The 23,234-nt window shown below is 73.9% G+C and overlaps 3 protein-coding genes across 4 annotated transcripts; 2 read left to right on the forward strand and 1 right to left on the reverse strand.

Annotated features, from left to right (window-relative positions):
• Positions 1-3,052: 3,052 nt before the first annotated feature.
• On the forward strand, positions 3,053-6,348 carry SCRT1 (scratch family transcriptional repressor 1). The gene is made up of 2 exons (XM_064505514.1): positions 3,053-3,223; positions 5,621-6,348. Exons 1-2 carry the CDS (start codon positions 3,112-3,114, stop codon positions 6,346-6,348), a joined length of 840 nt encoding a protein of 279 aa, XP_064361584.1. The 5' UTR covers positions 3,053-3,111.
• Positions 6,349-12,107: 5,759 nt separating this feature from the next.
• On the forward strand, positions 12,108-19,369 carry LOC135327388 (cytochrome P450 11B, mitochondrial-like). The gene is made up of 9 exons (XM_064505516.1): positions 12,108-12,313; positions 12,390-12,545; positions 14,798-14,997; positions 15,071-15,274; positions 15,368-15,522; positions 17,465-17,631; positions 18,825-18,903; positions 18,988-19,179; positions 19,256-19,369. Exons 1-9 carry the CDS (start codon positions 12,108-12,110, stop codon positions 19,367-19,369), a joined length of 1,473 nt encoding a protein of 490 aa, XP_064361586.1.
• A 332-nt stretch (positions 19,370-19,701) lies between these two features.
• On the reverse strand, positions 19,702-23,213 carry LOC112991954 (TBC1 domain family member 20-like). Of its 2 annotated transcripts, XM_064507975.1 has the most exons (8): positions 23,120-23,213; positions 21,520-21,708; positions 21,361-21,441; positions 21,067-21,253; positions 20,705-20,806; positions 20,415-20,556; positions 20,146-20,330; positions 19,702-20,066 (listed from the first exon to the last, which is right to left on the reverse strand). In XM_064507975.1, exons 1-8 carry the CDS (start codon positions 23,172-23,174, stop codon positions 19,814-19,816), a joined length of 1,194 nt encoding a protein of 397 aa, XP_064364045.1. In that variant the 5' UTR covers positions 23,175-23,213; the 3' UTR covers positions 19,702-19,813. The 2 variants fall into 2 exon arrangements, with proteins under 2 accessions (XP_064364045.1, XP_064364044.1); XM_064507974.1 differs by lacking the exon at positions 23,120-23,213 and having other exon boundaries at positions 21,520-22,894.
• Positions 23,214-23,234: the final 21 nt, after the last annotated feature.

A 23,234-nucleotide genomic window follows, 5' to 3' on the forward strand; every position in this document is an offset into this window, starting at 1 on the left:
CATGCATGCTCACACATGCACACATCCATGCTCACACACACACACGCATGCACACCCCACGCATGCTCACATAAATGCACACCCAGTGCATGCTCACACACACGCACATGCACTCCATGCATGCTCTCACCCTGCCACGTGTGCCCACACCCCCATGCACGTGCACACGCACACCGTGCACGCTCACACCCCCATGCATGCACACACATGCACCGTGCACGCTCACACCCCCATGCATGCACACACACGCACACCGTGCACGCTCACACCCCCATGCACACACACACCCCCACCGTGCACGCTCACACCCCCACGCACGCACACACACGCACCGTGCACGCTCACACCCCCATGCACACACACACGCACACTGTGCACGCTCACACCCCCATGCACGTGCATACGCACAGCGTGCACGCTCACACCCCCATGCATGCACACACACGCACACCGTGCACGCTCACACCCCCATGCACACGCACACACGCACCGTGCACGCTCACACCCCCATGCATGCACACATGCACACCGTGCACACTCACACCCCCACGCACGCACACACGCACACCATGCACGCTCACACCCCCATGCATGCACACACACATGCACACTGTGCACGCTCACACCCCCATGCACGCACACACCCCCACCGTGCACGCTCACACCCCCATGCACGCACACACGCACACCGTGCACGCTCACACCCCCACGCACGCGCACACACATGCATGCACACCCCATGCAGGCTCTCACCCCCGCCATGCGTGCCACACGCCATGCACACGCACACACACACACGCACGGCCTGCTCCCCCCCCGTTGCACACTGCCCCCCACTCCGTCGCAGCACCCCACGCACACACATGCATGCACACCCCATGCAGGCTCTCACCCCCGCCATGCGTGCCACACGCCATGCACACGCACACACACACACACACACACACACACACACGCACGGCCTGCTCCCCCCCCGTTGCACACTCCCCCCGCTCCGTCGCAGCACCCCGCAGCGGGCAGCGGGGATGCGGGGACCCCTCCGCCGCGGGGCCCGGGGGCTCGTCCCGTCGCCCAGGGCCGGCCGGGCCTGCGCGAGCGGCAGGGCCGCGCGGGGAGACAATGGGCGCAGGCCTGGGCCCCGGCGCCGCTAACGAGGGACATATGTCCGCTGCAGGACGCGTGCGGAGGGGGCACCTTCTGCGCGCCGCCGCCCGCGGCCTTCGCCATTGGCTCGGGCGCCGCGCCGGCGATGCTCGCGGGGACCCCGGCGCGCATTGTTCGCCCGGCTGCAGCTGCAGCCGTCTGCCGGCACCCGCGGGGAGGCCGGGGGGGAAACGCGGGCGGCTGCAGCGGGGCCAGGCCGCAGCGGAGCCCCGGCGCGGGGTGGGGAGCCAGGCCGCTCGGGAGCCCCGGTGTCCCCGGGGTGGGGGGTGGGGGGCGTGGGGTGATGGGGGGGGCACCCTCGCTGCGAGGTCTCCCAGGCTGGAGGGGTGCAGGGGAGCATGGGGGGGGGGGCTCTGCCGTGAGACCTCCCCCCCCCGCCCCCCCCGCCACTTCCATGGGGACATTCAGGGGACACTTGCAACCCCCCCCAGGGAAATGCAGAGAAGGGGGTGCAGGACCCTGTCCCCCTGCCCAGGCAGCAGGCACGGGGGGGGGGCAAGGTCACCCCCAAACCCCCCCCCCGGAGAAGAGCAGGTGTATGTGGTGGGGGGGTGCAGGTGCCATTTCCAAGACTCCCAGCACAGGGGACTGGGGGGGGGTCCCTCTCCAGCCCCTCCCCCAGGGGGACTGGGGGGGGGGGGCTCGTTTCTAGCCACCCTGCCCGGGAGGTGCAGGGGGACCCGGGGGTGGGGGGCACTGTCCCCGCAGCCCTCCCCTCCCGGAGGAGGCACAAGGGGACCGGGGGGGGGTGGGGGTCCCACACCCCCTCATATCCTCCGTCCATGCTGGGCCCCCCCCATACCTCCGTGACCGGGAGTCCCCGGTGTCCCTGCCGGGGGGGGGGGTTCCCGTGTCCCCCCCATCTCTGGTGTCCTTGCCGCACAGTCTCTATGCCCCCCCCCATCCCCGTGAGTCCCCGGTGTCCCTGCCGGGGGGGTCCCGGTGCCCCCCCCCATCTCCGGTGTCCCTGCCACGGAGTCTCTATGGCCCCCCCCATCCCTGGGAGTCCCCGGTGTTCCTGCCGGGGGGGTCCCGGTGCCCCCCCCATCGCCGGTGTCCCTGCCACGGAGTCTCTATGGCCCCCCCATCCCCGGGAGTCCCCGGTGTTCCTGCCGGGGGGTCCCGGTGCCCCCCCCCATCCCAGGAAACCCTCTGGTGTCCCTGCCGGGGGGTTCCCGGTGCCCCCCCCATGCCCGGCGTCCCTGCCGGGGGGGGTCTCCGTGCCCCCCCCATCCCCGGGAGCCCCCGGTGTCCCTGCCACGAGGTTCCCGAGTCCCCCCCCATCCTCGGTGTCCCTGCCGGGGGGTTCCCGGTGCCCCCCCCATCCCCAGTGTCCCTGTCGCGGGGTCCCCGTGCCCCCCCCATCCCCGGTGTCCCCGCCGAGGGCTCCCCCCGCCCCCCCGCGCCGGGCATCCCCGGTACCCCCGTCGGGGTCCCCGCGGCCGTGCCCCCCCCCCCCGCCCCAGCCCCCCCCCGCCGCCGCCGCCGCCGCCGCCGGCCGCTGTCCGCGGTCGGGCGCCGCCGCGCGGCCCCCCCCCGCCGGGGCCGCCGTTATAAGCCCAAACAGCTGATGCGGGAGCGCTCACACCGCGCCGACCGTGCGCAGCGGCAGCGGCAGCGGCAGCGGCAGCGCCCGCGCCCCCGCCCCCGCCCCGCCGCCGCCGCCGGAGCTGTCCGGTGCTGAAGCGCCGCCGCCCGCCGGTCCATGCGCCAGCGCGCCGGGGCCGCGCCGCTGCCCAGGGCGCCGGGAGCCGCCGGGCGCGGCCGCGCGGAAGCGGCGGCGGCGGCGGCGGCGGCGGCGGCGGCGGCGGCGGCGGCCGCGGGCGGCCCCGGCGCGGCGCTGGGCGGCGGCGCCCGGCGCACAAAGCCGTAGCTCGCCCCGCCGCCCCGGGGGGCCCCTTTGTGCCGCCGGCCCGGGCCGGGCTCCGCGGGGCGCCGCGCGGAACCATGCCCAGGTCCTTCCTGGTCAAAAAGGTCAAAATCGATGACTTCTCCGCCGGCCTCGACGCCCCGTACGGCAGAGCCCGGGCGGACTTCGGCTCCCGGCTGCACGACAAGGGTAAATACCGCCGCGCCGCCGGCCCCGCGCGTGTCCCCCGACCCCCCCCCCCCCGCCGCCGCCGCCGGGCCGAACCGGGCCGAACCGGGCCGCCGCATTCCTGCGCGCCGCCCGCCGCGCTGCGCCGGCCCCGCCGCGCCTTTTGTCTGCCGGAGACAAGTTCAAGGACAAGCGCGCAGCGGCGCGGAGCCCCCCGCCGCCGCCGCGGCCCCGGCCCCCGGTTGGGCTCGGCTCGGCTCGGCTCGGCCCGGTTCGGCGCGGCCCGGTTCGGCGCGGCCTTTGTGCGGAGCGCGGCCCCGCGGGCGGCCCGGCCGTGCCCGGTGCGGCTGCGGCTGCGGCGCGTTGCATAACCGGCAGCCGGGGCGCCGCAGAGGGCCGCGGCCCCGCTGCCCGCCGCCGCCGCCGCCGCCGCCGATGCCCGGGCCGCGCCGCGCCGCGCCCGCCCGCCGGGCTGACCTTGAGCGCGGCCGGGGCAGGGCGGGCGGCGGCGGGGGGCACCGGCGGGGCTGCGGCTGCAGCGGGGCGGCGGGGCAGGGGGAGCAGGGGCGGTGGGGCAGGGGCGGTGGGGCAGCGGCAATGGGGCAGGGGCAGTGGGGCAGGGGGAGCAGGGGCGGTGGGGCAGGGGCGGTGGGGCAGGGGCAGCGGCAATGGGGCAGGGGCAGTGGGGCAGGGGCAGCAGGGGCAGTGGAGCAGGGGCAATGGGGCAGGGGCAGTGGGGCAGGGGCAGCAGGGGCAGGAGTAGCTGGGCAGGAACATCAGGGGCAGGGGCAGTGGGGCAGGGGCAATGGGGCAGGGGCAGTGGGGCAGGAACATCAGGGGCAGGGGCAGTGGGGCAGGGGCAATGGGGCAGGGGCAGTGGGGCAGGGGCAGCAGGGGCAGGAGTAGCTGGGCAGGAGCATTGGGACAAGGCAATGGGGCAGGGGCAGTGGGGCAGGGGCAATGGGGCAATGCAGCAGGGGCAGTGGGGCAGGGGCAATGGGGCAGGGGCAGTGGGGCAGGAGCAGCAGGGCGGGGGCAATGGGATGGGGCAATGGGGCAGGGACAGTGGGGCAGGAGCTCCAGGGGCAGGAGCAGTGGTGCGGGGGCAATGGGGTAGGGGCAATGGGGCAGGAGCAGCGGGGCAGGGGAAATGGGGCAGGGGCAGTAGCGGGAGCAGTGGGGCAGGGGCAATGGGGCAGGGGCATCAGGGGCAGGAGCAGTGGGGCAGGGGCAGCAAGGCGGGAGCAATGGGGCAGGGGCGGTGGGGCAGGGGCAATGGGGCAGGGGCAGGAGCAGGGGCATCAGGGGCAGGGGCATCAGGGGCAGGGGCAATGGGGCAGGGGCAATGGGGCAGGAGCAGTGGGGCAGGGGCAGTGGGGCAGGGGCATGAGCAGTGGGGCAGGGGTAGTGGGGCAGGGGCAGAGCAGGGTGAGGGGGCAGCAGGGCAGGGGGTGCTGCAGTAGGGTGTGAGGGCGGCGCTGGGGCAGGGCTGGGGCAGGGCTGGGACGGGGGGGGGCAGAGGCAGTGGCAGGACAGGATCGGTGCAGGAGAGGGGCAAAAGAGGGGCAGGGGCAGGGCAGGAGCAGGGGCAGGAGTTGGGGCAGGAGAGGGACAGGGGCAGGGGTAGAGCAGGGGCAGAGCAGGGGCAGGAGAGGGGAAAGGGCAGGAGCAGGGGCAGGGGCAGAAGGAGGGGCAGGGGCAGGGGCAGGGGCAGGGGTAGAGCAGGGGCAGGAGAGGGGCAGGGGCAGGAGAGGGGCAGGAGCTGGGGCAGGGGCAGGAGCTGGGGCAGGAGAGGGGCAGGGGCAGAGCAGGGGCAGGGGCAGGAGAGGGGCAGGGGCAGAGCAGGGGCAGGAGAGGGGCAGGGGCAGAGCAGGGGCAGAGCAGGGGCAGGGGCAGAGCAGGGGCAGGGGCAGGGGCAGGAGCTGGGGCAGGGGCAGAGCACGGGCAGGGGCAGGGGCAGGAGAGGGGCAGGGGCAGAGCAGGGGCAGGGGCAGAGCAGGGGCAGGGGCAGGGGCAGGAGCTGGGGCAGGGGCAGAGCAGGGGCAGAGCAGGGGCAGGAGAGGGGCAGGGGCAGGAGCAGGGGCAGGGGCAGGGGCAGAGCACAGGCAGGGGCAGGGCAGGGGCAGGCAGCAGTAGGGCGACAGGCAGCACCGAGGCAGGGGCAGGGGGAGGTCGGGGGGGACAAGGGCAGGGCAAGGGCAGGGGGGGAGGCAGCACCGAGGCAGGGGCTGGATGGGGCAGGGAGGCAGCAGGAGGGGCAGGGGCAGGGGCAGGAGAGGGGCAGAGCCAGGCAGGACGAGGGGCAAAGCAAGGCGGGGGCCGGGCAGGAGGGCGCCGGGGCCCCCCGAGCGCGGCTGACGGGGTCTCCCCTCTCTGCCCCGCTCCCGCGTGCCCCCCGCCCCTGCCCCGGCCCCGCAGCAGGGTACATCAGCGACTACATCGCGCCGGCGGCGTACGAGGGGGACGGCGAGGGCGCGCTCAAGGTGCCGTCTCCGGACCCCATCTACCCGGGCTCGCACGGGGACTATGGCGCGCCGGACTCGGACCCGCCGGACAGCCCGCACTCGGGGATGGCGGGGGGCTACATCAACGGCGACGCGGCGGTGAGCGAGGGCTACGCCGTGGACGCCTTCTTCATCACCGACGGGCGGTCGCGGCGCAAGGTGGTCGGCGGGGCGCGAAGCCTGCAGCGGCACACGTGCGGCGAGTGCGGCAAGACCTACGCCACCTCCTCCAACCTGAGCCGGCACAAGCAGACGCACCGCAGCCTGGACAGCAAGATGGCCAAGAAATGCCCGACGTGCGGCAAGGTCTACGTCTCCATGCCCGCCATGGCCATGCACCTGCTCACCCACGACCTCAAGCACAAGTGCGACGTGTGCGGCAAGGCCTTCAGCCGGCCCTGGCTGCTGCAGGGCCACATGCGCTCGCACACGGGCGAGAAGCCCTTCGGCTGCGCCCACTGCGGCAAGGCCTTCGCCGACCGCTCCAACCTGCGCGCCCACATGCAGACCCACTCCGCCTTCAAGCACTTCAAGTGCAAGCGCTGCAACAAGACCTTCGCCCTCAAGTCCTATCTCAACAAGCACTACGAGTCCGCCTGCTTCAAGGGAGCCGTGCCCCCGCTCAGCCCCCTCCAGACCTGACTGGCCTGCGCCCCCCCCAACCCCCCCCCCGCCAGCTCACACGCACGCAGCAGCCCCCCGGCCCCGGGACGCCCTGCCCCAGCCCCCCGGCCCGGGCCGAGCCTCCCTCCCCGCCCCGCGCAGTACCTCGGCGCCCGGCTTCGCCCTCGAGCCCCCGCACGGGTGCCCCCAGCCCAGGTAAGGCCTCGCCCCCCGCGCGGTGCCCCTGCGCCCGGGGACCCTCCTCTCCCGCGCGCGGGGGCCCCCGGTAGCCCTGTGCCCTTGCACGGCGGCCCCCACCCCGGCACCCCCGCGCCCGGGGACCCCCTGCTCCTTTGCGTGGGTGCCCTGGCCCACGGGTGCCCCCGGCCCGGGCAGCCCCCTCGCCTCTGCCTGGGCACCCGGCTGCGGGTACCCCTGTCCTGAGGGTGCCAGCACCCTGGGTGCCCCCCTCCCGGGTACCCCCACCCGGTGCCCCAGCCCCTTGGGGTACCCCCATCCCGGGTACCCCCATCCCGGGGTACCCCATCCCGGGTACCCCCACCCGGTGCCCCAGCCCATGGGGGACCCCCATCCCGGGTGCCCCTATCCGGGGGGTGCCCCCACCTCGGGTACCCCCATCCCGGGTGCCCCCACCCCGGGGGTTTCCCCTCCTCGGGCCCCTCCGTGCTGCCCCCCGGGGCGCCCCCCCCCCACCTCCCGTCCCGGGTGCCCCCCTCCCCCCCGGGGCTCCCTCCCCGGGACCCCCCCTCCCCGGAGGGCTGCCCCGGACCCGGTAGGTCTCTCCCCGGGTCCGCTCCCCCCCCCACCCCCCTCCCCGGGGGCGTCCCCTCCCCGCCGGGGCCCTTCCCCAGCCCCGAAGAGAGCACAGCCCCGGTCCCCGGCCCCGGCCCGCTCGGGCCCTGCCCTCCCCTCGCACGGACTTTGGACTGGTTCCTGCCGGGGGCTCCGCCGGGACGCGGCCCGGCTCGGCCCGGTTCGGCTCCGCTCGGTTCGGCCCGGCTTGGCCCGGTTCGGCTCCGCTCGGTTCGGCCCGGCTTGGCCCGGTTCGGCCCGGTTCGGCTCCGCTCGGCCCGGCTCAGCTCGGTTCGGCCCGGCCCGGTTCGGCCCGGCCCGGCGCCGAGGAGGTTCCGCCCTCCCGAGCCGCCCCGACCCCGGCCCCGGCGGCGCCGGCCCGGCCAGGCCCCCCTTTACTATGCCAAAGTCTTGTCACTTTCTTGAACGAAAGAAGGGAAAAAAAAAAGGAAGAAGGAAGGAAAGAAGGACCCGAGCCGCCCCCGGGGACTCTGCATGCAAAAAAGTATTTAAATCTATGCCAATTTTATGACGCTTTTGGAGCCGATTTATTTATTTATTTGCCAAACTTTAGATAGTCTATTTGAGGGCAATATTTCTCCGTAGGAGTCCGGTACTGAACCTATAGAGCAATAATTAACGTAATGCATGGTATTTTTAAGACAAATAGTATTAATGAGGAATCAGGTACATTTTAATCCAATATTCTTAATAGCAACGAATATCAGGGATGATGCCAGAGTAGCGCTAGCCCCCTCGGTGTATGCACTGCCCGCCTTCACTGTCCTCGCTAGGGCCCCGCCGCCACGTAGAGACGTCCCCCGGGACCCGCCGCCTCCGGGACCTGCCGCCGGCCGGGCACCGGCCCCGCCGCACGCGCACGGCACGGGCGCCGCACACCCGGCGCGCGCACACCCGGCACGCACACCCGGCACGCACCCCCGGTGCACACCCAGCGCGCACACCCGGTGCACACCCGGCGCGCACACCCGGTGCACGAGCGCAGCGCGGCATGCACAAGCGGGGCGCGGGCCCGCTGCGTGCCCCCGCGCACACCTTGCACACGCGCTGCACGCGCACACGCGCACGAGGAGCAGGGACGCGCACACACACCCACCCCCCCACCCACACTGCGAGCAGGGATAGGACACACGCAGGTGTCACCACCAAGCAGGGACACACGCACACGCGCCCCCCCCCCCCACGTGCAGGGATACACGCGGGTGTGCGCAGTGTCACCCCCCCCACGTGCGCGCACACACACACACACACACGCAGGGACACGCTCCCACTCCCGTGCAGGCACCCGCACGCACGCACAGGCACACGTGCAGCCACGCGCGGGGCGCGCGCCCCCCCCGTGCAGGCCACGCCGCCCGGCCCGCGCCCCCCAGCCCGTGTGCAGCGCCGTGCACCCCGCCCCACGGCGCAGCAGCCGTGGGTCCCGCGCAGCACGGCGGCCGTGGGTCCCGGCCCCCCCCCCCGCCCTCCCACGATTCAGGTAGCAGGACTGTAGAGCTAGACCTCCGTTTTGTACTTGCCCACGCACGGGAACGGCGCTGGAGCAGCCTTGTAAATACGTTTGGAGATTTACACGAATTTTTACAAGCTGTAAAGAATCTACCGCGTTTCCGGAGACTTTTCCCTGGGAATTTTTTGAGCCAGTATTTGAACGATGTTCCAGTAAAAGCACAAAGGCACCGGCCGCTCCGCACTTCACAATAAAAACGAAAACCTGCGCACAGCCTCGCCGTCTCCTTCGCGCCCAAGCTGCCGGCGGCCCCACACGTGGGCCCGGGGCGCCCCAGAGGCCCGCGGGCGTCGGGTTGTGGGGATGTGGGGTGCTGGGGGGCAGGAGGGGGGGCCAGGGCGCTGCTGGGGTACCACGGGCTGGGCACGGCTCGTGGGGGTGGAGGGGGTGCACAGGGATGCTGCGTGTGGGGCTGGGTGCTGTGGGGAGCTGGGGGATGGTGCATGTGGGGCTGGGTGCTGTGGGGAGCTGGGGGATGTGTGGGGATGGTGTGTGTGGGGCTGGGTGCTGTGGGGTGCTGGGGGATGGTGCGTGTGGGGCTGGGTGCTGTGGGGAGCTGGGGGATGTGTGGGGATGGTGTGTGTGGGGCTGGGTGCTGTGGGGAGCTGGGGGATGGTTGATGTGGGGCTGGGTGCTGGGGGATGTGTGGGGACGGTACCTGTGGGGCTGGGTGCTATGGGGCACTGGGGGATGGTTGATGTGGGGCTGGGTGCTGGGGGATGTGCGGGGATGGTGTGTGTGGGGCTGGGTGCTGTGGGGAGCTGGGGGATGGTTGATGTGGGGCTGGATGCTGGCGGATGTGGGGACGGTACCTGTGGGGCTGGGTGCTATGGGGCACTGGGGGATGGTTGATGTGGGGCTGGGTGCTGGGGGATGTGTGGGGATCTCCCCGGGGTGGGGGGCTCACCAGAGCCCCTGTGATGCCTCTGCCATGGGGCGGCGGGAGGGGAGGGGCCCCCACGCCCAGGTGGGGGGCAGAGGGCTCCTCCTTGCCGCGGCCCTGGTGCAGGGGACACCCCTGGGTGACAACACGTGGGGCGGCAGAGCTGGGGCACCGACGCGGTGACCCCAGAGGGGCTGGGCTGGTGACTGTGGGGCTGGGGAAGCCAGCCCCATGGACAGGATGGGCCATGGGCAGCACAGCCCCACGGGCAGCGCTGCCCCACGGCAACGTGACCCATGGCCAGCATGGCTCATGCACAACAGAGCCCCATGGACGGCAGAGCCCCATGGACAACGTGGCCCGTGGACAGTACGGCCCCATGGACGGCAGAGCCCCACAGAGAGCACGAGCCCCACGGACAGTGGAGCCTGTGGACAGCAGAGCCCCATGGACTGCGTGACCCCATGGACAGCACAGCTCAGGGACATCTTGGCCCACGGACAACACGGCCCCATGGACAGCAGAGCCCCATGGACAGCATTGCTCATGGACATCATGGTCCATGGACAGCACGGCCCCATGGACAGCATGGCCCCATGGACGGTCCAGCCCCATGGACAGCACGGGCTGTGGACAGCATGACCCATGGACTGCATTGCCCATGGACATCATGGCCCCATGGACATCATGGCCCCATGGACAGCAGGGCCCCATGGACAGCACTGCCCCATGGACAGCATGGCCCCATGGTCTGCATGGCCCCATGGTCTGCATGACCCCATGGACAGCATGATCCCATGGACAACATGGCCCCATGGTCTGCATGACCCCATGGACAGCATTGCTCATGGACATCATGGCCCATGGACAGCAGGGCCCCATGGACAGTCCAGCCCCACGGACAGCACGGCCCCATGGACAGCATGGCCCCATGGACGGTCCAGCCCCATGGACAGCACAGCCCATGGACAGCATGACCCCATGGACAGCATGGCCCCATGGTCTGCATGGCCCCATGGACAGCACAACCCCATGGACAGCACGGCCCCATGGACAGCATGGCCCCATGGACGGTCCAGCCCCAAGGACAGCACGGCCCGTGGACAGCATGACCCATGGACTGCATTGCTCATGGACATCATGGCCCATGGACATCATGGCCCCATGGACAACATGGCCCCATGGACAGCACAAGCCCCATGGACAGCAGGGCCCCATGGACAGCAGGGCCCATGGACAGCAGGCCCCATGGACAGCATGGCCCCACGGATGGCACCACCCAGACCCCGGCGCTCTCCTTCATCTGCCCCTTCACGGGCGATGGGAAGGACCCAGCTGCAGCCGAGGCGACGCGCAGGGCCCTACGGCCCAGGACAGGGAGCAGCGGACACAGCCAGGGCCTGGATGACGAGGACCTCGGATGGGGACGGGAGGACCCGGCCTGGGGGACGATGTCCAGAGAGGCAGGACCGGAGGGCGAGGACGAGGACGAGGACCGGAGGAGCACGAGGATGAGGACCAGAGGAGGAGCACGAGGACCGGAGGAGCACGAGGACCGGGGTGAGGACGGCAGGAAAAGGCCGGGAGGGTGAGGATGGGGGGGCTGGATTGAGTGTGGGAGGCCAAGCCCGGGCGGGGGGAACACCTGGGATGGTGCCTCATGGAGGGAAGGGGCCGGGGGGTGCTGGGACCCCCCCCCTCCGGGCCGCCGGGAGCCGTGTCCTGGACGGGTGGCCAGGAGGGCAGGGGGGACGCGAGGGCAGGGTGGGGGTACCAGGGTGTTGGGGCAAGGGCAGCTGGGGGGCTCGGGGGTCAGGAGCCTCCCTTCCATGTCGCCCCATCCCCATCCTCCCTGCGCCCCCAGCGCCCCCCCGCTCCCCCTTGCAGCCCCAGTGCCCCCTCCACAGCCCAGGGCCGTCCCGGCCCCCCACCCTCTGGCCCCCCCGCACCTCCAGTGCCCCCCGGTGCATGCGTGCACAACCCACACGTGCACACGCGTGTGCACACAGGAAAACGCCCGTGTGTGTATGCACCCCCCCCCCCCCAGGCCCGGAGGTGTGGGGTGCAGGGGCTGGGGCGTAGGGTTGGGGTGCACAGTTGGGGTGCAGAGTGTGGGGTGCAGGCTGTGGGGCCAGGCCGGGGGGCCGGGCTGGGTGTGGGACCCACCAAGCAGGCTGCGTTTGGCTCCTTCCCGGCGCCCCACGGCGGGCCCCACGGCGGGCCCTTCCTCCCGCCCCGGCGCCAGGAATAGCCGGGACCTTGCCCCCGCCGCCCCCGTGTATTTTTAGCCTGCGGGGACGGAGGGACGTGGCGCCGGGGGGGGGGGACCAGGGGGGGCCACTCCGGACCCCCACCTTGGGGGCTGCCCCCCGGCGTGCATGCCACCCACCCCAGGACCCCTCTGTCTGCCCCCCAGCAGGGCCCAGTTGCCTGGTGGGTCTGGGGGGGGGACGCAGCCCCCCGGGACCCCCGCGCAGCAGCGGCGGCAGCGGGCCGGGAACGTCCTTGGCGGCGGAGGCCGGGCGCCGCGGCGGCGATATAAGGGGGGCCAGGGGGGGGCACGGAGCAGCCATGGGGCCGCGGAGCCTGCTGTGGGGCCGGCGGGCGCTGTGCACGGGGGCGGCGGGCCCCCCCCCGGCCCCCCGGCCCTACGAGGCCATTCCCCGCAGCGGCCGCAACCGCTGGCTTGAGCTCTACCGCTTCTGGCGCAGCAGCGGCTTCCAGGACTTCCACCTCGTCATGCAGCGCAACTTCCAGCGCCTCGGGCCCATCTACAGGTGCGGGGGGCCGGGGGGGCCCCGGGGGGGGCGCGGGACCCCCCCCCGCTGACGCCCACCCCGCCGCGTCCCACAGGGAGACCGTGGGCACCTACAACTGCGTCAACGTGCTGCTGCCGCAGGACGCGGCGCGGCTCTTCCAGGCCGAGGGCGTCTTCCCGCGGCGCATGGGCATCGAGGCCTGGAGCGAGCACCGGCGGCTCCGCAACCACAAGTGCGGCATCTTCCTGCTGTAAGGGCCGCCGGTGCCGTGGGGCGCGGCGGGCGGAGCGTTGCAGGCAGGGCCCGGGCTACGCCGTGGGGCACGGCGGGGGGCAAGTCGCGGGTGGAGGCTGGGCACGCCATGGGGCACGGCCCGGGTGCAAACGGGTGCATTGCGGGCACAGCCTGGGGGCACCGTGGGGCACAAGAAGGGCTGCGCTGTGGGGCAAAGCCTGGGTGCACCGTGGGGCACAGCCTGGGTGCAAACAGGGGTGCATTGTGGGCACAGTCTGGGCACACTGTGGGGCACAAGCAGGGCTGCATTAGGGGCACAGCCTGGGTGCACCATGGGGCGAAGACTGGGTGCCAACAGGGCTGCATTACAGGCACAGCCTGGGCGCACCATGGGGCACAAGCAGGGCTGCATTAGGGGCACAAGCAGGGCTGCACCGTGGGTCACAGCCTGGGCGCACCGTGGGGCACAAGCAGGGCTGCATTAGGGGCACAGCTGGGCTCACCATGGGGCACAGCCTGGGCGCACCATGGGGCACAGCCTGGGTGCACTGTGGGGCACAGTCTGGGCACACTGTGGGGCACAGCCTGGGCGCACCATGGGGCACAGCCTGGGTGCACTGTGGGGCACAAGCAGGGCTGCATTAGGGGCACAGCTGGGTGCACTGTGGGGCACAGTCTGGGCACACTGTGGGGCACAGCCTGGGCGCACCATGGGGCACAGGCAGGGCTGCATTAGGGGCACAGCTGGGCTCACCATGGGGCACAAGCAGGGCTGCATTAGGGGCACAGCTGGACGCACCATGGGGCACAGCCTGGGCACAGTGTGGGGCACAGCCTGGGCACACTGTGGGGCACAAGCAGGGCTGCATTAGGGGCACAGCTGGGCTCACCATGGGGCACAAGCAGGGCTGCATTAGGGGCACAGCTGGACGCACCATGGGGCACAGCCTGGGCACAGTGTGGGGCACAGCTGGGCTCACCATGGGGCACAGGCAGGGCTCCATTAGGGGCACAGCCTGGGCGCACCGTGGGGCACAAGCAGGGCTGCATTAGGGGCACAGCCTGGGCGCACCGTGGGGCACAAGCAGGGCTGCATTAGGGGCACAGCTGGGCACACTGTGGGGCACAAGCAGGGCTGCACCGTGGGTCACAGCCTGGGCGCACCGTGGGGCACAAGCAGGGCTGCATTAGGGGCACAGCCTGGGCGCACCATGGGGCACAAGCAGGGCTGCATTAGGGGCACAGCTGGGCTCACCATGGGGCACAGCCTGGGCTGCATTAGGGGCACAGCCTGGGCGCGCCGTGGGGCACAGGCAGGGCTGCATTAGGGGCACAGCTGGGTGCACCGTGGGGCACAGGCAGGGCTGCATTAGGGGCACAGCCTGGGCTCACCGTGGGGCACAGCCTGGGCGCACCATGGGGCACAGCCTGGGTGCACTGTGGGGCACAAGCAGGGCTGCATTAGGGGCACAGCTGGGTGCACTGTGGGGCACAGTCTGGGCACACTGTGGGGCACAGCCTGGGCGCACCATGGGGCACAGGCAGGGCTGCATTAGGGGCACAGCCGGGCACACTGTGGGGCACAAGCAGGGCTGCATTAGGGGCACAGCTGGACGCACCATGGGGCACAGCCTGGGCACAGTGTGGGGCAAAGCCTGGGCGCACCGTGGGGCACAAGCAGGGCTGCATTAGGGGCACAGCCTGGGCACACTGTGGGGCACAAGCAGGGCTGCATTAGGGGCACAGCTGGACGCACCATGGGGCACAGCCTGGGCACAGTGTGGGGCACAGCTGGGCTCACCATGGGGCACAAGCAGGGCTGCATTAGGGGCACAGCTGGGCACACTGTGGGGCACAAGCAGGGCTGCACCGTGGGGCACAGCCTGGGCGCACCGTGGGGCACAAGCAGGGCTGCATTAGGGGCACAGCTGGGTGCACCATGGGGCACAGCTTGGGCACAGTGTGGGGCACAGCCTGGGCGCTCCGTGGGGCACAGCCTGGGTGCACCGTGGGGCACAGCTTGGGCACAGTGTGGGGCACAAGCAGGGCTGCATTAGGGGCACAGCTGGGCGCACCGTGGGGCACAGGCAGGGCTGCATTAGGGGCACAGGCAGGGCTGCATTAGGGGCACAGCTGGGTGCACCGTGGGGCACAGCCTGGGCGCGCCGTGGGGCACAGGCAGGGCTGCATTAGGGGCACAGGCAGCGCTGGCCGTGGGGCAGGGCCCCGTGGGGCGGCAGCCGGCGGGCGCTGAGCCGGGCCCCGCAGCAACGGCGAGGAGTGGCGCTCGGACCGCCTGGCGCTCAACCGGGAGGTGATCAGCCCCGCCGGCGCCCGCAAGTTCCTGCCCTTCCTCGACGCCGTCGCCCGCGACTTCGCCGCCGCCCTGCACCGGCGGGTGCAGAAGAACGCCCGCCGCTCGCTCACCGTCGACCTGCACCGCGACCTCTTCCGCTTCACCCTGGAGGGTGCGTGGGGGCCGCGGCGGGGGGGTGCCCTGGGGGCCCCGGCTGAGGCGGTGCCCCCCCCCTGCTCCCGCAGCCAGCAGCTACGCGCTGTACGGGGAGCGCCTGGGGCTGCTGGAGGAGACGCCGGCCGCCGAGGCGCAGCGGTTCATCGGGGCGGTGGAGACCATGCTGCGCACCACGCTGCCGCTGCTCTTCGTCCCGCCCGGCCTCCTGCGCTGCCTCGACCACCGCCTCTGGAGGGACCACATGGCCGCCTGGGACGCCATCTTCCAGCACGGTGAGCCGGGGCGGCCCCCGGGCCCCCCGCGGAGCGGAGCGGGGCGGCGGCGGTGGCGGGGGGGGCCGAGGCTGACGGGCGCCCGCCCCGCAGCCGACAAGAGCATCCAGAACATCTACCAGGAGTTCTGCCTGGGGCGGCCCCGCAAGTACTCGGGCATCATGGCCGAGCTGCTGCTGCAGGCCGAACTGCCCCTCGACTCCATCAAGGCCAACATCACCGAGTTCACCGCCGGCGGCGTGGACACGGTGGGTGGGGGGGTGGGTGGGGGGCAGCTGGCCCCCCCCGGCCCGCTGCTGGGCCGCGCGGCGCGTGGCGGTGGGGCGGCGGGTGCCGGGGGGATCCCGCGCAGAGGCGGCCGCGGGGTGCTGGGGTGCGCTGGGCTCGCCGGGGGGACCGGAAAGCTGGGGTGGCGGGATGTGGGGTGCTGGGGAAACCAGGGCAGGGGGGGTCCCGGGGGGGTCGGGGGGGTCCGGGCACAGCCCCTGCCGCCCCCGCAGACGGCGATGCCGCTGCTGTTCACGCTGTTCGAGCTGGCGCGCAACCCGGCGGTGCAGGGCGCGGGGGGGCCCGGGGGGGCCCGGGGGGGTCGGGGGGGTCCGGGCACAGCCCCTGCCGCCCCCGCAGACGGCGATGCCGCTGCTGTTCACGCTGTTCGAGCTGGCGCGCAACCCGGCGGTGCAGGGCGCGGGGGGTCCCGGGGGGGCCCGGGGGGTCCCGGGGGGGTCCGGGGGGGTCCGGGCACAGCCCCTGCCGCCCCCGCAGACGGCGATGCCGCTGCTGTTCACGCTGTTCGAGCTGGCGCGCAACCCGGCGGTGCAGGGCGCGGGGGGTCCCGGGGGGGCCCGGGGGGTCCCGGGGGGGTCCGGGGGGGTCCGGGCACAGCCCCTGCCGCCCCCGCAGACGGCGATGCCGCTGCTGTTCACGCTGTTCGAGCTGGCGCGCAACCCGGCGGTGCAGGGCGCGGGGGGGCCCGGGGGGGTCCGGGGGGGTCCGGGGGGGTCCGGGCACAGCCCCTGCCGCCCCCGCAGACGGCGATGCCGCTGCTGTTCACGCTGTTCGAGCTGGCGCGCAACCCGGCGGTGCAGGGCGCGGGGGGGCCCGGGGGGGTCCCGGGGGGGTCCGGGGGGGTCCGGGCACAGCCCCTGCCCCCCCCCGCAGACGGCGATGCCGCTGCTGTTCACGCTGTTCGAGCTGGCGCGCAACCCGGCGGTGCAGGGCGCGGGGGGGCCCGGGGGGGTCCCGGGGGGCCCGGGGGGGTCGGGGGGGTCCGGGCACAGCCCCTGCCGCCCCCGCAGACGGCGATGCCGCTGCTGTTCACGCTGTTCGAGCTGGCGCGCAACCCGGCGGTGCAGGGCGCGGGGGGGCCCGGGGGGGTCCCGGGGGGGTCCGGGGGGGTCCGGGCACAGCCCCTGCCCCCCCCGCAGACGGCGATGCCGCTGCTGTTCACGCTGTTCGAGCTGGCGCGCAACCCGGCGGTGCAGGGCGCGGGGGGTCCCGGGGGGGGTCCCGGGGGGTCCGGGGGGGTCCGGGCACAGCCCCTGCCGCCCCCGCAGACGGCGATGCCGCTGCTGTTCACGCTGTTCGAGCTGGCGCGCAACCCGGCGGTGCAGGGCGCGGGGGGGTCCCGGGGGGGTCCCGGGGGGCCCGGGGGGGTCGGGGGGGTCCGGGCACAGCCCCTGCCGCCCCCGCAGACGGCGATGCCGCTGCTGTTCACGCTGTTCGAGCTGGCGCGCAACCCGGCGGTGCAGGGCGCGGGGGGGCCCGGGGGGGTCCCGGGGGGGTCCGGGGGGGTCCGGGCACAGCCCCTGCCCCCCCCGCAGACGGCGATGCCGCTGCTGTTCACGCTGTTCGAGCTGGCGCGCAACCCGGCGGTGCAGGGCGCGGGGGGTCCCGGGGGGGGTCCCGGGGGGTCCGGGGGGGTCCGGGCACAGCCCCTGCCGCCCCCGCAGACGGCGATGCCGCTGCTGTTCACGCTGTTCGAGCTGGCGCGCAACCCGGCGGTGCAGGGCGCGGGGGGGCCCGGGGGGGTCCCGGGGGGGTCCGGGCACAGCCCCTGCCGCCCCCGCAGACGGCGATGCCGCTGCTGTTCACGCTGTTCGAGCTGGCGCGCAACCCGGCGGTGCAGGGCGCGGGGGGGGCCCGGGGGGGTCCGGGGGGGTCCGGGCACAGCCCCTGCCGCCCCCGCAGACGGCGATGCCGCTGCTGTTCACGCTGTTCGAGCTGGCGCGCAACCCGGCGGTGCAGGGCGCGCTGCGCCAGGAGATCCGCGCCGCGGAGACGGGCGGCCCCCGGGAGCTGTCCGCGGTGCTGAGCGCGCTCCCGCTGCTGCGCGCCGCCCTCAAGGAGACGCTCAGGTCCGCGGGCTGGGGGCACCGGGGGGCGGGGGGTACTGGGGGATATGGGGGGTCTGGGGGCACCGGGGGGCGGGGGGGATATGGGGAGGCTGGGGGGATATGGGGGGTCTGGGGGCACCGGGGGGCGGGGGGGATATGGGGAGGCTGTGGGGATACGGGGGGTCTGGGGGCGTTGGGGGGCTGGGGGGATATGGGGAGGCTGGGGGGATACGGGGGGTCTGGGGGCATTGGGGGGCTGGGGGATATGGGGAGGCTGGGGGGTTACGGGGGGTCTGGGGGTGTTGGGGTCTGGGGGGATATGGGGAGGCTGGGGGGATATGGGGGTCTGGGGGCGTTGGGGGTCTGGGGGCTATGGGAAGGCTGGGGGGATATGGGGGGCGGGGGGGTACTCTGGGGCTGGGGCAGTGGGGGGGCACTAGGGGATTTGGGGGTGCTGGGGGTTATGGGAAGGCTGGGAGGATATGGGGGGTCTGGGGGCACCGGGGGGCTGGGGGCTATGGGAAAGCTGGGGGGATACGGGGGGGTCTGGGGGTGTTGGGGGGCTGGGGGCTATGGGAAGGCTGCGGGGATACGGGGAGGTCTGAGGGCACTCTGGGGCTGGGGCATTGGGGGGCTGGGGGCTATTGGGGGGCTGGGGGCTATGGGAAAGCTGGGGGGATACGGGGTTCTGGGGGCATTGGGGGGCTGGGGGGATATGGGGGGTCTGGGGGCACCAGGGGACTGGGCGCTCTTGGGGGGCTAGGCGTTATGGGAAGGCTGGGGGGATATTGGGGGTGGGGGGTGCTCTGGGGCTGGGGCATTGGGGGGGCACTAAGGGGTTTGGGGGGGTGCGGGGGGATATGAGGGGCTGGGGGCATTGGTGGGGTTGGGGGGGTCATGGGGCTGAGGAGCATGGGGGGCTGGGGGCATTGGGGGTGCTGGGGGGTGCTGGGAGGGGCCTATGGCAGGGCTGGGGGTACTGGTGGTGTTGGGGGTGCTGGGGTTGGGGGGCTATGAGGGGGCATTGGGGGGCTGGGGGCACCACAAGGCTGCAGGCACAGGGGGGCACTGCCCAGTTAGGGGCACGGTGGGGCTGGGGGCATTTCAGGGGGCTGGGGGGCCACGGGGGGGTTGGGTGGGACACCGCTCCAGTGGGGGGGAATCGAGGGGGCTGCGGGGCACCGGGGGGGCACCGCTCAGTGCCCCCTTCGCAGGCTCTACCCGGTGGGCATCACCGTGCAGCGCTACCCCACCAAGGACGTGGTGCTCCACGACTACCGGGTGCCCGCGGGGGTGAGTGGCGGCGGGCGGCGCGGCGAGGCGGGGGGGGGACCGGCGCGGCGTGGGGCCCCCGGCGCTGAGCCGCGGCCCCCGCAGACGCTCTGCCAGGTGGCCCTGTACGCCATGGGCCGCAGCCCGGCGGTGTTCAGCTCCCCGGAGCGCTACGACCCCGCGCGCTGGCTCAGCAAGGACGAGAACAGCTTCAAGGCCCTGGCCTTCGGGTTCGGGGCGCGGCAGTGCATCGGGCGCCGCCTCGCCGAGGCCGAGATGATGCTCTTCCTCATGCACGTGAGCGGGGCCGGGGGGCCGCGGCGGGGGGCCGGGGGGGCTGCCCCGCTCACCCCGCTGCTCCCGACGCCTCCAGGTGCTGCGCAACTTCAAGATCGACACGGTGTCCAAGGAAGACCTCCGCACCGTCTTCGGCTTCATCCTCATGCCCGAGAAGCCGCCCCTGCTCACCTTCCGGCCCCTCGACTGAGCCCGGGGCCCTGGGGGGCTGCGACCCCCCATCCCGCCTCGCGCGCCGGAGCCCCACGGCGAGGCCACGCCGACCACGGGGACCCCGGCTGCCGGGAGGTGCCGCGGGGCAGAGCCGGGGGCGCACGGGGCCCCGCAATAAAGCTGTGTTGCCGCACGCGTGCTGCCTCCGTGGGGGAGCCGGAGGGGGGGCAGAGCAGCCGGGACCCCCGGCGGCAGCAGGAGCCGGGAGCGGGAGAAGCCTTGGCCCCGCCGCGGCCGGGGGCCTCCCAAAAGGGAGGCGTGCGACGGGGCTCCATCCGCCCTCCCCCAAACAGGGGCTGCACACACTCCTCAAAAACCCAGACTTTATTAAAACACACGCCCCGGGGCCAGGGCTGCTCCCCGCCGGGGCGTTTCGCGGCAGCCGGGCTCGGCCCCCGGCCCCGCTGCGTCTCCCCGGGCGCTAGAAGAGCTGCAGCAGGAACTCGGGGCCCCAGTCGAGCGCGGTGTGCGTCACGGCCAGGGCCACGGCCCCCAGCGTGGCCGAGAGCCCCCACACGGCCGCCTTCACCAGGGCGCTGTGCCCGGCAGCGGGCGGCGGGGTGCCGGCGGCCTCCCGCGCCCCGGCCCGCAGCAGGCGCTGGCGGCGCAGCACGGCGTCGGGGCGCTGCCGGGACGCGGCTTGCTGGAAGGCGGCGAAGGACCGGACGGCGATGCTGCGGCGGGCGAGAGGGGCCGGGGCTCAGCGGCGGGGGCCGAGGCGGGCGCGGGGAAAGGGGGCCGGAGGCCGCTCACCTGCTGCGGTGCCGCAGGGCGGTCTGCCGGGCCAGCTGGCAGTGCGGGTGGCGCTGGAAGAGCTCCTGCGCCTTGGCCACGAGGCTCTCGTAGGGCAGGTCCTGGGGCACGCGGGACAGGAGCTGGTGCACGCTGGGCATGTCGCAGTCGCAGGCCAGCACCTCCGCCTCCCGGTGCAGCACCACCTGCGCGGCCGCCGCGTCGCGTCAGCGACCCGCCGGGACGGCCGAGCCCCAGCGCAGCCGCGGCCGCGGAGCCGCCACACGCACCGCGGCGGCGAAGTAGACGGGCATGAGGGGGTGCGAGGCCAGGAAGAAGTCGTAGAGCCGCAGGGTGTGGTGGAAGTTGGTGAGGACGTGGCCGTACCAGGTGATGAGCCAGCTCAGGGCGAAGACGGTGCCCACCTCTGCCCTGCGGGGAGCACGGGCGGCCGCTGAGACGCGGCTCGGGCACCGTGGCGGGGTTACGGCACCTGCCCCGGCCCCAAACCTGGGACAGGGCCCCACACGCCCCACAAGGGCCCCGCTCGGCCCCCCACGCGTGGCCGGGCTCGGCTAACCTCAGCATGAAGTCGTGGAGCTGGGAGCTCTCCCGGCGCAGCAGCGGCATGAGGTAGTTGAGGACGTGCTTGGTGCTGTCCATCGTGGGGTCCATGAAGTCCCTGCGGAGGGGCAACGGCGGGGCCGTGACGGAGCCGCGCGTGCCAGCGCCGTGCCACCGTCCCACCCCCTCGCCGCGGCCCTCAGCCCCATCCCAGGGCACCCGCTGCGGAGCGGGGAGCCCCCGCGCCCGGGATGCTCTGCGGAGAGGTGCTGCCCGGCCCGGGGGGCTCCCGCGGCAGCGGGGCTCGGTGGTGAGCACCGTCCTCGTGCCCCGAAGGGATCGCGGCCCGGCCGGGGGTGCCGATGGGTGCCAACGTACCTGAGGTGGTGGGTGGAGAGCTTGTCGAGCAGGGCCGCGGCCAGGCGCTCGCCCACGGCCAGCAGCAGGGTGACGGCGATGTCGTGGTAGCCCTGGTAGTAGTGGAGCTCGGGGTGGGCGCGCAGGACGTGCACGATGAGGTTCGCCAGCTGCTCCTGCAGCACCCGCCGCTGCTCGGCCCGCATGCCTGCGCCGAGGCCGCCGGGTGGGTGGGCGGGCACGGCCGCCCCCGGGGCTGGGAGGGCGCGGGGAGACGGGCACGGGGTGGGGGGGGACACCCGAACCGGCGCTCACCTTGGGGGAAGCGGCGCGTGGAGCGAGCCACGTCCAGCAGCACCTGCCCGTAGTCCCGGTGGCTCTGGCGCGTGGCCTTGCCTGCGGGAAAGCCGGCGTCAGGCCCGGGGGGGGCCCAGGCGTCCCCGCCAGAGCCCCCGGGCGCCGCCCGGCCCCTACCCGGCCGGGGGGGCAGGCTGTAGGTGTCGACGCCGAGCAGCTTGGGCCAGACCTTCCTGCGGACCTCCTCGCAGAGCAGCCCCCCGGCACTGACGGCGGCGGCCCGCAGCGCCTCGACGCCCACCGGGTCGCTGCGCAGCGCCTCGTGGATCAGCACCAGCTTCTGCCTCCTCCGCGGCCCCGGCGGCTCTGCGGGGCGAAGCGTGGCGGGGGCCGCGCCGAGCCCGGACCCCCCCCCCCCCGGAGCCCCCGGCGGCCGGCGAGGCGCCAGGGCCGGGCCCCGTGCCGCCATCCATCAGCGGCGAGGCCGGCGCTCGCTCGGCGCCAAGGCCGGCACGCGGCCCGGCCCTCACCGCTGCCCCCGGCGTGCGTCACGGCCCCCGCGGGGGCCCCCCCCGGGGACGCGCCGGCCCCCCCGCACTGCCCGCAGGCTCGGACCCCCGGGATCGCAGCCCCAGCAGGGCCGAGGCCCCCCCGAGCCGGGGCTCAGCACCCCCCGCGCGCGGTGCCCCACGTCACAACACGCGTCGCATGGTGCCCCACGCCGTGACACGCGTTGCACGGTGACCCCCAAAACCCACGCCACGCCACGCGTCATGCAGTGCCCCACATCCTGACCCACATTGCGCGGTGCCCCCCACGCCCCGACATGCGTCGCATGGTGCCCCCCATATCCTGACATGCGTCGCACGGTGACCCACAGCCTGACACACGTTGCAGTGCCCCACGTCGCGGCATACATCACACAGTGAGCCCCAAAACTCGTGCCACAACACGTGTCACGCGGTGCCCCACGCCCCAACACGTCGCACAGTGCCCCACACCCTTGACACACATCGTGCAGTGACCCACGTCCCAACGTGCGCCACGTGGTGCCCCACACCCTGACACGCATCACGCGGGGCCCCGTGTCCCAGCGTGCATTGCACGGTGCCCCACACCCTGACACGTGTCACATGGTGCCCCCCACACCCCGACACACATCATGCTGTGCCCCACACCCTGACACACGTCACGCCATGCCCCACGTCCCGACACACGTCATGCTGTGCCCCACGTCCCGACACATGTCACGCCGTGCCCCACGTCCCGACACGCATTGCAGTGACCCACGTCCCGACCTGTGTCGCCCAGCGCCCTGGAAACCCACAGCCCAGCCCCCCCGCACGGCACCCCCAACTCATCACACGGCCCGGCGGCCTGGGGCAGCCGATCCCCACCCCGGGCCCGGCCCCACTGCACCCCTATGTGGGGCACTGCCCCATTGCACCCCCATGCCAGCCCTGCCCCCGTTAGCCCCCAACTTGGGCCCAGCCCCACTGAACCCCCCCCAGGCCTGGCCCCATTGACACCTCACCCTGGCCCCACTGCAGCCCCACCCCGGGCCCGGCCCCATTGACACCTCACCCTGGCCCCACTGCAGCCCCACCCCGGGCCCGGCCCCACCGACACCCCGGGCCCGGCCCCACTGCAGCCCCACCCCGGGCCCGGCCCCACCGACACCCCGGGCCCGGCCCCACTGCAGCCCCACCCCGGGCCCGGCCCCACCGACACCCCCAGCCCCCCGCAGCCCCCCGGCCCCCCCCGGCCCGGCCCTCACCTGCGCGCCCCCCCACCTCCCGCCGCCCGCCGCTCGCCCGCCGCCCACCGCCCATCGCCGCGGCCGGGCCACGCGCCCCGCCCCGCCCCGCCTCGCCATTGGCCCGCGCCTCCCC

Source organism: Dromaius novaehollandiae, chromosome 2 (assembly GCF_036370855.1).
Source record: "Dromaius novaehollandiae isolate bDroNov1 chromosome 2, bDroNov1.hap1, whole genome shotgun sequence".
NCBI lineage: Eukaryota > Metazoa > Chordata > Aves > Casuariiformes > Dromaiidae > Dromaius > Dromaius novaehollandiae.

Excerpts from the sequence above, each read along its gene's own strand:
- SCRT1 (XM_064505514.1), top strand. The coding sequence starts at position 3,112 with ATGCCCAGGTCCTTCCTGGTCAAAAAGGTCAAAATCGATGACTTCTCC. Across the intron at positions 3,224-5,620 it reads CTCCCGGCTGCACGACAAGG|CAGGGTACATCAGCGACTAC; the intron begins GTAAATACCGCC and ends CCGGCCCCGCAG.
- LOC135327388 (XM_064505516.1), top strand. The coding sequence starts at position 12,108 with ATGGGGCCGCGGAGCCTGCTGTGGGGCCGGCGGGCGCTGTGCACGGGG. Across the intron at positions 12,314-12,389 it reads CGCCTCGGGCCCATCTACAG|GGAGACCGTGGGCACCTACA; the intron begins GTGCGGGGGGCC and ends CGCGTCCCACAG. Across the intron at positions 19,180-19,255 it reads TGATGCTCTTCCTCATGCAC|GTGCTGCGCAACTTCAAGAT; the intron begins GTGAGCGGGGCC and ends CGACGCCTCCAG.
- LOC112991954 (XM_064507974.1), bottom strand. The coding sequence starts at position 21,811 with ATGGCGGCACGGGGCCCGGCCCTGGCGCCTCGCCGGCCGCCGGGGGCT. Across the intron at positions 20,807-21,066 it reads CTCTCCACCCACCACCTCAG|GGACTTCATGGACCCCACGA; the intron begins GTACGTTGGCAC and ends GCCCCTCCGCAG. Across the intron at positions 20,331-20,414 it reads CCGTCTACTTCGCCGCCGCG|GTGGTGCTGCACCGGGAGGC; the intron begins GTGCGTGTGGCG and ends GCGGCCGCGCAG.